The sequence below is a fragment of the Microcebus murinus genome, chromosome 7 (genome assembly GCF_040939455.1).
Source record: "Microcebus murinus isolate Inina chromosome 7, M.murinus_Inina_mat1.0, whole genome shotgun sequence".
Lineage (NCBI taxonomy): Eukaryota > Metazoa > Chordata > Mammalia > Primates > Cheirogaleidae > Microcebus > Microcebus murinus.
Genome location: NC_134110.1, coordinates 19,721,858 through 19,736,432, shown reverse-complemented (window position 1 = coordinate 19,736,432; position 14,575 = coordinate 19,721,858). Strand labels below are relative to the sequence as shown.

Below are 14,575 nucleotides of genomic sequence, written 5' to 3'. Positions count from 1 at the left end.
ATCCAGTTACATTTTTCCTGGGAACCAACACCTTTTAGAAAAAATTGCCAAATCATATGCATTGCTGAAGACCAATTGCTTACTGAGGGCTAAGGCAGGCAAGGCACCAGAGAGCGAGATCTGCCCATCACACGCGTTTCTTTCCATAAGAAAAATATCAACAGCATATGTGTTCCTTAGAGGACAGGGAAGTATCTAGTTCTAAGTAAAAAGAGAAACATCTACATCAGCCTCTGGATTTCCCAGAGCTATACTCTGGTACTATACTGTATCACCGCTGTTTAGGAGCTGGCTTTACTTTGCATCATACTACCTAAGCCCCTCCTAGGTTTAACTTAAATTTTTGTTTCATTCACGCATTCAGCAAAAGTTACTTAGGGCTGTTCCAGGTGAGGCAGTAGGCTAGGAGCTGGGGGCACAACAGTAAGCAACAACCTCCCCCCACCATCCCCACATCCCTACCCTCTTGTGCACATGTTCTAATGGGGGAGAGAGACCCTACCCATGAACAGATAGATGAGTGAACACAATATAGGTCAGATGGAAAGTGATTTGGGAGAAAAATATAGCAGGATAAAGGGAACAGAGAAGGCTGGAGGCAGTAGGGGAGGGTTTGGGACAGTTAGCTCAGGGAAGTCCCACTGAGAAAAACAAAGGATATTCAGGAACACAGTGAGTAAGAAGTCACGGAACAAACCAAGTGGTTCCTGGGAAAAGAGCCTTCCAGACAGGGGAGAAGCAAGTGCAAAGGCCCTGAGGTGGGCACATGCTCGAGTGACATATGCATCACATAACATCAAGAGGACAGTGAGCACAGCAAGGATGGGAGAGGAAGGCAGGCCAGGCAGGGAGGGCTGATGCCACTGCAAGGACCTCAGCTCCCAGGCTGCCCGGAGAGGCAGGAGGGATCTGCACCAAGGAAGCATGTGGCTGAACCTTCCTCTCATCTCACTAGGACCACCCTGACTGCTAGGTTGAGAACAGACTATCTGGGAGGCAAGGGCTGAGGCAGAAAACTGACCAGGAGACTGTAATAAGGGAAGGGAGAGATGAGGCTGGTTTAGACCAGGGTGGAGGCACTGGGGTGAAGCCCAGGGGTTTGATCCTGGGTCTGCTCTATAGGTCGAGCTGCCAGAATTTGCTGATGTATCAGATGTGAGGGGTAAAAGACAAGAGTTCAGAGTGACTCTGAGGTGTTTGGTCTGGCACACGGATACATGATGTCACCATTTATCCAGATGAAAAAGACTATGGGAGGGCCAAGAATGCAAAGGACCCGCAGACTCTATTTAGATGCTAGAGGCCATGGGGACAGCTGTTAAAGGGAGGCTCACAGCAGGTGCCAGGATACAGCCTGTCTACTGGAGGGGAGGAAGGGCTGGCCTTCCAGGGGAGCACAGAGTGTGCCTCTGAGGCAAAGAAGGGAAGATGGCGAAGGTGGCACAGGTGAGGGGGAGGCACGTGCTCACTGCAGCTCGTGCTTCGAATCCTGCAGAGGAAGCTCCCAAGGCTTCACCTCACCCATTACGGAATGGTTCTGCAAACAATCGCACACGGGGCTAAGTGTGCCCTTGGGACACTCAGCAGATGGCTTCAAGCAGATGCGTATTCTATCCGTCAACTCCACAAGTATTCCCAGAAAAACTCATGGGCTCAAGAATCACCCACCTGGGAATACCCTTTGCCCGTTTTACTCCTCCCATTCTACTTTACAAAGAAGGGTTTTTCTTATCTTACCTTGACTCTTACCTTGGCATACTGAGCCAAGAAGCAAACAAAGGATCCATTCAAATCATCAGTGTGTGAATCACCTTACAAATTGGGTGGCAAATGTTTTCAAAGGTCAGCTGGGTTTTAATTCTTTAAATTTTTTGCTTTCAACAAAATTGAAAGAGAAGCTAATCAAGTTGTCAGCTGATACTTCTGATGAAAACTACATTATTTTTGCCATACGATCAGGAAGAAGTTCCAAGAATTGAATAACACTGCTTTAAGGAAATGCCTTTCATTACCAACTACCCATGCTACTATTAAAAAACATTTATAGAGCTGGCCTTGTTGTCTCATGCCTATAATCTCACCACTTTGGGAGGCCCAGGCAGGAGGATGGCTTGAGCTCAGGAGTCCAAGACCAGACTGAACAAGACTGAGACCTGGTCTCTATGAAAAATAGAAAAATTAGCCTGGCATGGTGGCTTGTCCCTGTAGTCCCAGCTACTCAGTAGGCTGAGGCAAGAGGATCTCTTGAGCCCGGGAGTTTGAGGTTTCAGTGAGCTATGATGATGCCACTGTACTCTACCCTATAGAATTGATTGTGAAAACTGTATCATTCTCTCATGTCTAGTAACACAAAAGAGTTATCTATGGATACAGAGATTAATTGAAAACAAAGTCTCACCTTTGGCAAAGAAATAAATTTCCAATAAAAAATTTATGTTTAATAACTATTTATTAAAATTTATAATTTATGTCACCTTGAGGAATTATGTACCAATAATAATAGAAATCACAAATCAATCCAGAAGGAATTTTTAATACTTACTATAAAGAAATAATTTTTATGCAAATATTTACATTAGAGAAAAATTAAGACATTGTGGTTAATAAAAGACCTTCAAACAAAAACTATATTACATTAGGGTAATATCTGTATAGGGAGTGCAATAAAAATGCAGGCATAAAGAGAAAAAAGGACTCTGTAAAATATCCCACATTTTAAAGAAGGGCTTGTTCATATGGTATTTGAATGCAGGGACATCGAGTTATTGATATTATGGTATTTAGATGCCACTTAAAATAGACACTGACAGTTTGATTTTTTTTAATGTCAGTATTTAAACTGGATGAATGTAATATCACTTGCAATTAATTAAGTTTAGGTTAGAATTCTAGATGTCAAGTTAAAAATCCACAAATGAAAAACACAGCAGTAAGATTCCTGCAGGCATCAGTAGAGCACAAAGTATGAAGACCACTGGCTTAAGAACACTCCATGTGCTTCAGACATGCAGCTCTTGAGGGTACAGAGTGCAGGTTGTGGCTATGGCACATCTAAGTGCAGTCCTGCATCTTCTCACTTGTCTTGCCTGAAGTGCTTTTGAAATGTCCCCAAATCACCCTCTGATATAACATAAGCATGCAATTTACCCCTGCAGACTTCAGTGCAATACACGCAGCATTCATTGTTGGGAGGTGGGGAGTCAAGATCACAGCCCTGGCTTTTCTCCTGGGATCTCTGCTTTCCCTGCAAATCCAGGGCAAGCATCTTGGAAGCAAGGGTAGGTGGACCCTTGGGCAAGGGACTGCCACTGTCTTCACTTACCATCTGCAGCCAAATATTGGTGGTTAAAACTTGGTTCTTCTCATCCTTAAAAAAGACGACAACAACAACAACAAAAAAAGAAAAACAGCAGTATAAATATGGTGTATAAGTTTACAAAAGAAACGATGAGACAATTACTCATGTGGGGTTATGACTGTTGGGATCTGATCATTGTTGTGTGTGGAAATTAGAATGTACCAAGCACTTGCAATATATGCAGGCAGCATTTCCCCAGAGTTAAGCTTTTATATATATTCTGAAGTGAGATACATTTATTATAGAGCACTTACAAAAGATGGAAAAGTATAAAGAAAAAATTAAAACCCTGAAACACGGCCATCCAGAAATGATGCCCGCTAATGATTTAGCTATTTATCTTTGTATTTTTATTATTTATATATGCTACAAAAGCATAAAACTAGGTTCAACTTCCAATTTTTCAAAGTCAGGTTTATTACCAGAATGCATACACTTAAAAAAAAAAAAACAAATACTTTGTGCTTCCCTCCCCCAGGAAAGGGGTGACAGCCTGTCCGGCTGCATGGCCCTGGGCTGACGGTGTTGAATGTGCCATACTCCAGCCTTGTCCCTGCAGGTCTGAGCCGTCTTTTCTCCCATCCTCTGTCTATCAGGTGGCAAGTCAGGTTCTTGAAATACACTTGAAGGTAAATCCTATCCAGCTGAGTAAACCAAGGGTCAGAAAAATTAAGTGACTTTACTAAGGAGCCTTTCAAACTTGGATCTTTCTGACTCCAAGGCCATTTCCCACATTACCAAATCACATATCTGGGTTCAGGAGCCAGCAGGGCGCTACATCCATGTGCTAACCAGGGAGCTCAGGATAGCCTTATCCACTGTGGCTTTGTTTGTGTGGACAAAGGACACCTACAGCAGAGTCTACTCAAAATCAGCTTTTTCAAGTGGGGCGCAACTAGCATTTCATCACAGCTGGCCAGGCTCAAATAGGGCCTAGCAAAAACCAACGTGCAAGGAGACAAATGAGCGAGACTTGTACAACAGATACACTGAGAATGCTGTCATTCAGTATTTAATACTCAGTTTCAGCCTAAAGGACTCTGTAAAGCAGCAACTGACACCCTCTCCAGGGAAAATATTAATGCTCCCATGAGGAGTTGCCCAGAAGCTGGGACCTCGAGCCCTTACAGTAAGAACTACTTGGCCTGGTTCACTGATGGGAAGTCTCCAAAAAAACACCCAAAGGCAGAAAGAACATGGCATCTGCTGGGGCGTGGTCAGTGTGCTGCCAAGTGAATGAGAAACGAATGCTGCCTCTTGTTAAAATAAAACCATGATGAACGTGCAAGTTGCTGGCAGGGACACTTTGATGCATCAAGGCCCCGGCCCAGCTGCTCACACACTATACACCTTTGGGGGTGAGGTGGGCCAGGTGGGGCAAGGACCACAGAGAGGACTGAGCTCCCTGGGGAGGGGCATGGGACCAAGTCCCCAGGGGCCCCAGGCCAGGCACTATGTCCAGAAGAAGCTGCCAATTTGGTTACATGAAAGATATACCCCATTTTCCAAATAAAACATGCCAGGATCTTTTCAATGGAAAAAGTTGTAGAGCTAACATTTCTCTGCACTCTGTACTAAGCAAACGATCCCCAACAGAGCCATTCATTTAAATTGCAGGAGTACTCTCGTTCCAGTTCAAACTCCAACATTATTGGGAAGCACTGTTAAATGCTTCAGGACATGTATCTGTTGCCTCAACTTATTAAGGAGTTGTTGTTTTTAATGGACCTAAAATTAGCAAGGGTTCCATTCAGGTGACTTTCATTCTTTTAATTGCATTGGTGTCTTCATCTTCTGAGAGAAAGGCTTCTGTGCTTTGAGAGCTCATTCACTACCAATCTAATTAAAAGGCTTTCTTCTTTCCAACATTCTCACAGAAACCTCATTAGAGGGACACTGAATTTCCATGGTGTGTGGCAGCTTGGGACCAAGCACAGCATTTGAAACTGTAATCAACAAGAAGCAGCCAGCCACCACCTGAGAAGGCAGTGATGCCAGGTTGGGGAGAATCCAGAGGGACAGGAAAGCCTGCCCTGCGGAACCAGCCAAGGGGCTGCCATCTGCACTCCCTGGATGGATCTTCTCCCTCCCCGCCCCGGCCCAGGGCACACACTGGCTGAGTCTCTCACTCAGCATTCTCAATCTGCAGTGACAAGGTCCCTCTCCTCCTTCCCTCCCCCTGCGTGCAGCCTTCCATCCACATACACATACTCTCTCCCTCTCTCTCTTCCTCCACTTATCTCCAGGCAGGGCTTCTGACCACCAGTATGATGGGATCACCCTCCTCCAAATGCACCAGCTGCACTGCACAAAGCATCAAGACCTTAGTACAGTGCACAAGCCCTTTCTACAAGCCATTGTCCAGCCAAGTTTTCATTCATTCATTCAACAATTATTTATGAAGCACTTCCTGTTTGAGGTCTGACATGTACACTGGGAACTAAACATTGTTCCTGCACTAATGGAATGTGTGTGTTGGGGGGTAGGCTCACACAGTACACTAACAACACACCTATAACTACAAGGGTCATGGAGACTACACGGCCCCTTTGGGAGGATGATGGTGAAACAGACTTCAAGCAGAATGACAAGGGGTGGGGTCCCTTTTACACCTTCTGATACCTCACACCTGCCATGTGCACCCCAGCCCCAAGCTTTTGTCCCTTGGCTCTCACCAGCCCTGCTTGCCAAGGCTCTGGCCAGGCATTAGTATCTCCCAACCCCCTGGGGCCTGTGACCACAGGTGAGGGGCAGCATGTCCAGGCCTCAGTTTCCTCATCTGCAAAAAGGTTCCTGGCCAATCCCCCAAACCCATGCTTCAAAGGGATCTTGTGGGAACCTGGCAGTAATGGGCCTGCAGGGGCCACCTCCTCTCCTGCAAGACACTGGCCAGCTGACAAGCAAAGCCACCTCTCCTCGCTGGGGAAGCTCCAAAAGCAGGCCCAGAGCTTGTCTCCTTTTTCCCTTCTCCCCACACCCTTCTCCTTTCCCAATCCACCCCAACCCCCTCACTAAACCTAAGCTCTGTCCCCTGCTTCCCAATGGAGTCTTCTGCACTGAGAACCCCAGCAAGACTTCAGCTCTGTGTTCAACTTCTCACCACAGGGTTTGCACGTCGAGATGCACACGGGAAGTGAACTCAGAGACCTGAGTTTGGAAAGTCTACAGAAGGGACTGTAGTTCCCATGCGTCTCTCTGGCCTTAAGCAGAAGGACACCCAGGGTAGGCACGCAGGGGTCCATTCCCATTGCCTGGACTCTACCTAGGGACAAAATCCAGTTCCTCACCCCAAGACCTAAACACCCTCCACTGATGCCAAAGCCACCAGCCTCTCAGGCAACACCTGAGCTTGTTTATAACCATGAATCAGCCGACAAAGCCGCCTTTAATAGTTACTTCTCTCCCAAGCTGGAGCCACACAGGTCAGATGAAGGGACTCAATTCAGGGGAGGGACTAAAATTTCCAAACCCTGCCCCAAGGGTCTCTGAATCAATAACCAGGTGCAGCCCCCTGAAGAACAGCATTCTGCAGGTACCCCAGGGTGGAGGTTACCAGGCAGCATAAACCCTGCGTCTTAGTCCATTCAGACTGTCATAAGAAAATACCATAGACCGGGTGGCAAGGTCGCCTTCTCACTCTGTCCTCACACGGTAGAAGGGGCCAGGAGGCCTCTGGGCTTTTGTAAAGATATTAATCCCATTCATGAGGGCTCCATCCTCATGACCTACTCGCTTCCTAATGCCATCACCTTGGGGACCAGGATTGCAACATATGAATGTTGGGGGACACAAACATTCAGACCAGAGGACCAATGGGTTTCAGTAACTGCAGATCCTCAGGCTGCCTCCCAGCTATCACTGCCCTGCCCCCATTGGGCAGGAGGGCACGGAGGAGCAGGGTGCATGCAGGCAGAACACCCCTGGGCTCCCACTGCAGCTTCATAGTCAGCAGGCGCTCGGCTTCTGTGTGTTGCCATGTTCTCACCTGTGAAATGGGGATTATAACAGCCTCCCTAACCACCTCCTGGAGCAGGTGCGACAAGGGGCAGCACCCTACAATCTGTGAAATGTCACTCAGTGCCAGTGGCTGTCACCAAGCAGCCACTGGCACACATGCTCCCCCGCAGGACCTATGCTTCCTTCTGCCTCTGGGACTACAGGGAAGAGGCGGGATCCACAGCCCACCATGGAATCACAAGAGGCCAGTGTGGCCAAGTACCCAAAGTCAACTGGCCTAACCTCCTCATTTTTTTTTTTAAATATGAGCACTTCAGTTAAAAGAACACTTCTATTTAAGTGAGCATGCTTTCTAAAACCAATCTCTCTGAATCATCATGCACGTAGTTTAGAGTACAACTGTTGTGATGATGCAGTGTGCTGTCTTGCATTTCTAAAGCAATTACTCTCTTGGAAGTTATCAGGCAGTGTCATTCAACATTATTTTCAGAGCTTCCATCACTTTTTTTCCCCCTTTGCTTTTGTGTAGCTGCTGAGAAAAACAAACACACTACAATAGCTCTAACCATTTCTAAGGTCTTGTTTGCAGAGAAAATCACTGGATAATATAAATTCATATCTGTGCAGTACTCCATAGTTTATAACAAGGATGATTTCTTTTGTCTAGTTTAATCTTTATACCAACCATATTTTTCTCCTAGTTTTACAGAATAATAGACTGAGGTTTTTCCTGAGTCAGCGAGATATGAGGTCTGACAAAAGACTCCCATCCAGAATAAGAAATAAACTCCTAAAAATAAATCAGAAGGCCAACAATCCAAAAGAAAAATGGACAAAAGATGAACAAGCACTTTACCAAGAGGCTATCAGTAAGTGATATCTGAAAATAACACAGCTAACCCTGAAACAGAGTTTGTGTTCTTCTCAATGCCACACACATGCAAGCTTTATAACCTCATGACAATAACCTGGCAAAGTCGGTACTATTATTTTTCTCATTTCATAATGGGGATTATGGGAGAGCTCCCAAATTTAATTTTACATGTTCCTGTTCTGTTTGAATGCTTTTCTGTTAGCATATTTTACCCTTATAATCGAGGCAGAAAGGGAATGCATAAATAATAAATTGCGAAACAAATCAACAAAGCTCCCGACCCTAGGTCACACAGCTAAGTATAGAAGCCGAGAGACCCACCCCCTGATCTGTTTAACTTGTGCTGTGAACCACGACGTCATCCTGCCCCCGCCCCCCCCCCCGTGTTGTAACAGTGACTCTTTGATTATGATAATGGAAAATAATTCCCTTTGGTATCTGTACAAGACAGAAGTTCTCAAAATACAGTATGGGAGCCCTTGGGTTTCTGAGATACTTTCAAAGAATCAGGGAAAAATTTTTTCATAATTGTTAGAAGTGTTTTTCCCTCTCTCTCTCCCCTTCAGGAACATTCCACAGAGCTCTGCAGAGGCTGCTGGACACGGGAGATCAGCAGCAGACTGAACGCAAAGGCAGATCAGAGGGCCCAGCTGTCTCTATTCAGCCATCGAGGAGATAGATGTGCAGAAATATAAAACAATGCCACCCCCTTCACTACCTCTGTTTTGTCTGGGAAAATACAGTTATTTTTCCTAAAATATTTATGTTAACACATAATGAGTTTATTAGAAATTTCTATGAATTAGTGAACTTACCATTTAAAATGTTTCTTAGCCTTTATCTCCAACGTGGTTGATGTTGACAGATATAACCCATGCAAACAACATTTGGGGAATCTCTAATAACCTTTAAGAGAGTAAATAAATCCTGAATCCTAAAAGCCTCAGAGCTGCTGGTGCAGGGCCTTGCATTCCTAACACATCCTGATTTTGACCCTGAGAATCTGGCCTGTCAGGTGCAGAGCTCAGCTCCATCTCTGCTCTCATTTGGGGGTTGCTCAGGGCCTATGTCTTGGGGGCACAAGATGGAAAGTCCAGACATCCCAGGCTCTGGCACTGCTGTTCACTAGCTGTGTGGGCTTGTAGTGGTCACTGAACTTTTCTGAGACTCAGTTTCCTCATTTGTAAAAGTGAGGGTGATTGCTGTCAACATGCTAGTGCTCAAGCATGTTGCAAGGAATAAATAGGTAGCACAAAGACAAGTGCCTAAAATATAGCAATGTTCTCCACTATTCAATTATGAAGAAAAATTTATTCTGATACAAAGGCTAAGTGGATTGGCCCAAAGTGGCAACATCTCTCTACCTGCTACTGTCTCCTTTTAGGAGTGGCACATAATCGCTGGTTGGTTTTGTTCTCATTGAAATCGAGGCTTAAAAATTAAGTGAATGTAGTGCCTACAGGTCATCATTTAATGTTCTTTATGGGTTAAGGGTTACTCTGTGGTGTATGAATGTGCAGATGTGAACCTTTGCAAAAACAGTGTGCAATCTTAGTTCCTTCAAGCCTTGGACACCGGCCCCTTTCCACCAGCTAGCCACCTTGGCACGGGGTTTGGTCAAGGAACTTCACTATTGCTAAGATTCTGGATCTCCTTGATCGCAGCTAAACTATTAACAGATAAATGCTTATCTCTGACAGTACTTTTAAATTTTGACAAATAAAAGAAACACATTATGCCGGGGCCCTTTAGAACACTGCATGCTGAAGACCCTGAGACTGTAGACACTGCTGCAAAGAACCCCGTGGGGCAGAGCCTGCAGTCCTTGCAAATACTTCTGCCTCAAGAACTCCCCAAACAGAGTGATTCTGAATGCTTTGATTCCATTTTGAACTGCCAAAGTTAATCCTACATAGCTCTAAAACACTGTTTTTAGGGACAATGAAGAGTAAGGCTTAAGGGATTTTAAAAAATCAGGCATATTTTTTTTCCTCCCAACAGGTCGATTGTATAATTTCTTGCTGACATCATCCCAGGAAAGACACATGATAACAAACTGGAAAACAAGCCAATCAGGCTGACTCCTTTGGGAAGAATAAAAGTCAGGTAAACAGGGCAGGTAGGTTTCCTGAGCTTAGGTCTTTGATCCAGGCAATGCCAACTGATTTTTCTTTCTCTTGTGAAACCCCCTGCCCAATGCCAGACTGAAGGGAACGAGGTCCACTGCCCAGGTGCTCAGCTGCTGGTGTGCAGGTAAAAGAGAGCTCTCCTGGGGAAGTGAGCGCCCCGACCTAATGTCCATTTGGTCCCCGCTGGGTGGACCCCATCTCCAGAGCCTCCCTGCCCTTCCTAGGAGGGAGGAGGAGTCCAAGGGTGCACTTTTAACTGCAACTGGAAGGCTTTTCTTCTGCAAAGGGAAGGATCTCCTTTTCCCCCCACTAAGGACTGAAATCAGGAGGAATAAAGCCTGCTTATGGATACAAGAGCAGAACCTAACAGAGAAGGAACTGACCTTGAGTTAACAGAGCTGGCAAGTGGTGGTGACAGGAAGAAGGGGATGGAGGAGGGGTGGGGAAGACAGACACTGGGCTCCAGGCATACTGGGTAGACCACAAATCAAGCTTCACCTGAATATCCCTGGATGGAAACAAAAAATCCTCCTTTATGCTTGAGTGATCATCCTAACTGCATCAGTTTCCAGGCATTTCCTTGACTGTTTATAACAAATAGAGCACACAGAATAAGTCTGACTAGACTGAAAGCAAACAACTGCATGCACAGCCAGACCCCCACACACAAATGCCTTAGTTGCAGAAATTCATGGAGCTTCAATATCAGGTTTTTCCAAAGAATTCTGTCAGAAAGCTACTTGTAATACGTTCCATCAAAATTGGGGTTCTCTAAAGACCTGAGCTAGAGATAAGGAGATCCCAACAGTGCCCTGAATGTGGAACTGGTACAGGGTGGGTTCAAAAGGAAGTTAGGAGCTAAGTTTAGAAGCAGTAACTTTCTCTTTTCTGTTATTGGATGCTGCTAATATTAATATTTCTATAAATAATACAGATGAATTGGCTTAATAAATAAAGAAAAAATAAGTTGAGCCACAAGTCAGAAAGAATGACATGAAAAATAACATACCACTATTACATCACAGAAAATAAAAATTACAAGTAGACACACAGGCATGAGCCAGATGAAAAAGACTTTGGAATGGCAACTCATGAACATAATATGGTTATGAATGAAGAAATAAATAAATGTACCTATATAAAATTTTTGAAAATAGCACACATAATGAAAAGAGGAAGAAAGGAAGGCAGGTAGGCAGACAGGCATAACTAACATGCAAAGTATGGGCTGGAAAAAAGCCCAAACAAGAAGGGCATGCTTCCCATGACTTCTTCATCCTATATAACTTAATAAAGCCTTGGCTCCAATTAAACATGGTTTCAAAAACAAGATAATAAAATAACATAATGAAATGAAAGAGAAGAAGAGCTAAATAAATACACTGAGAACCAAAACAACAGTATTACATAGTTAATAAATTAGACACAGAAAGGAACAGAACAGACACAGCTAAAAATTGAGTTACGGGCATGAAGGCAAGGCATGACATAATCACAGTGTGTGCAGAGGAAACAAACAAGGAGATTAAGTCAATTAGAGAAGACCTTGCCATGGAGATGAAACAAAGAAGCCACTGCAAGAGCTGACCTGAAGAACACAGCATATGGAAACTAGTTAAGTATTCAGGATAGTGCACATAGAGAGACTGCTTCTGGTTCTAGAAAAACAGCAGACCCCATGACCTGAATACCAGCGGGCTACAAAACACCTGGAAATGCTGGAGGAGGTCAAATAAATGTCTTTTGAAATGCCAATTTGCACTCACAAGAAATCATGAGAAATCCTTACAAAGATCCAAGTGGAAACTAAAAAGAACACTGTATGTACATGAGCTGACACTTTGGTAGGGTACAGGGGTAGGCGGTTCAGGGACCAGTCACATCCACGCTTGAACAGTACCTACCTGGGACTAGAGACAAGGCCCTTCCACAGGTAGGGGAGCTGAAGCCACCCCCACCCCACATCTACCCTCATGCTGTGAGGATTTTGAAGAGCCCACTGGCAGAATAAAACAAAAAGGAAGTTTGTCTACCTCAGTCTGGGCTGAAAGTGGAGAAATAAGAGTATACTATGTCTCCCCCCCCCAAAATAGGAGTCTTCTTTCTGAAAAAGAACTCAAAATGTAAATAGTCCATAATGCCTGGGAACTCTTCGAGCCGTGGAAGTTATTCCAGGCCAGTGAAAGTTAAGGCACCAGACAGAAGCAATAAGAACAAGCAAATTAAAACAAACAAAAGAAAAAACAAAACAAAATCTTTGCCCAGAAACCATAACAATGATACGCCCTCTTGATGCAAAATATAAAATATGTAAAGTGAAATCTTTTCTATGAGCAAGAGATACAAAAGCCAAGTCAGAAGGAACAAATCCCCCAAAATTCAGACAAGAGAAATAGCAGAGAGATAACACTGAATAAGTATGTTTAAAACGGCAAAATACATTAAATATATCAAAAACATATTAAAAAATAATATGCCCTGGGGATTAAAATAAAAAGCAGATTTGGAAAAAAACAATCACAAAAGAGCTTTGCAAAATGAAAAATTTAGTAACAAATAAAAAGTCAATGGATAGATTAAACAGTGGATTATAAAGAACAGAAATAATAATTATTAGTAAGCTAAAGACAGACCCAACAAAATTACCTATGATGTAGATCAGAAAGATAAAGAGATGGAAAATATGAATGCTTGAAAGACTTGAGGGTAGAATGAATATATTCAATATGTGTATTAAAAAGTTTCAGAAGGAGAAATTTCTAGAATTGGCCAACTAATCCTCAGACTAAGGAAGTACAAGTTCCTCAAAAAGGTAGGTATGAATCAAAAACTAATCAAAGCTCAATCGTTTTTCAGTTCTGACATGTAAAGAACTTAGAATTAATCATTCCCATGCTTATAAGAAAGAAACGGAACGAACTGAAAAAAATCAATGACTTTTCTTGGACAGAGGAGGGACGGACGCTGCAGGATAAACACTGTGCTGGAATCTGGAGAGACTGGGAATGGACAGTCACGGCCAAGATCTGCTTACTTGAAGCAGAGACCTCAAGTCACAGTAATGCTTAATGGTGATGATCTCAATGATTCCCTGGTGTCTGAGTGTGAATGTGAGAGTACGAAACCCCCAGAGGGCCACAGTCTTGTGGGTGTCCCTACGGTTTCATGGCTTTTACTCCAGGAACCAGGTTCTCACAGCAAATGTGCAAGATAGATCCCCTTGCGGCTCTGGCAAAAGGAGGGGAGGAGTAACCACTGGGAAACAGGTCACCCAGAGCCTTCTCCACAACCAAAGCCCACTCTCCAGGCCTTCCCAGAGCCTCGTCCCTGTCGGGGAAAGGGCATTCCTCCCACTCCAGCACCCTGTACCCTTTCTGCCTCACCCAAGGGGGAGAAAGGCTATGTCATTAGAGAAATGCTTGTGAAGGCCACAGCCCACACAGCGCAAACGGCATACATGGCCCACACGGCCCACACAGGCCACTGAAAGACTGAGATTAACATAGGATGATGGAACACTTCCTCTTACCCCCACTCACCACCACTGCACCAACAGGGCACCAGTATGAATTATAGCTGAAAGAGCTGCCCTCTCTCTGAGGAAAAGAACCTAAGAAAGCCCAGTCAAGAGGGGAGAAAAAAACAAGAACACAAAGAGGAACTTGAATCAAGCCTTTGGCAATTAAAGCAAGCATTAAATAAAGCCCAAGTACTAGCCAAATTAACATAAATTCTCACCCTAGAGATGTGTTTACCTTCATTCCTATTACCTTAAAGAACATTTCTGGTTTATAAAAGAAAAATTACTAGGCAACTAAAAGATAAGAAAAAACAGTCTGAAGAGACAAAGCAAATAACAGAACAGGATTTACATACAACACACATGTTGGGATTATCAGACAAGGCATTTAAAATAATATGATAAAAGTTGGTCTGACTGTAGTGGTGTTTACAACTAATTGATCACAACCAGTTACAGATGCCTTTGCTCCTTCTTCATTCCCACTGCTTCTCTTGACCAGCCTTCAAAAAAATTAATAAAATAATATAATAAATCTGTTAAGGGCGCTAAAATAAACAACATTCAATAACAGTTGGATAATGTCAGCAGAATGATTTAAACTCTAAAAAAGAACCACAAGGGAATACTAGGAATCAAAAACACTGTAACAGAAATAAAGAATGCCTGGATGAAATTCAAATACATTTTGTCACAAATGTAACTTAAATTAAATGTAAGCATTTTAAAATCTCAAA

At 43.8% G+C, this 14,575-nt stretch overlaps 1 protein-coding gene across 2 annotated transcripts in view; it reads right to left on the bottom strand.

The window, feature by feature from the left end:
* Positions 1-14,575, bottom strand: part of CHRNA7 (cholinergic receptor nicotinic alpha 7 subunit) — a 125,121-nt gene that overhangs the window by 58,941 nt on the left and 51,605 nt on the right. The window contains exon 3 of one of the 2 annotated variants that reach the window (XM_012764626.2): positions 3,323-3,367. In XM_012764626.2, the coding sequence (XP_012620080.1) occupies positions 3,323-3,367 (45 nt within the window). Of the gene's footprint in view, positions 1-3,322; positions 3,368-14,575 lie in introns of those variants that run through there. The other variant, XM_076004828.1, reaches the window with a different exon arrangement.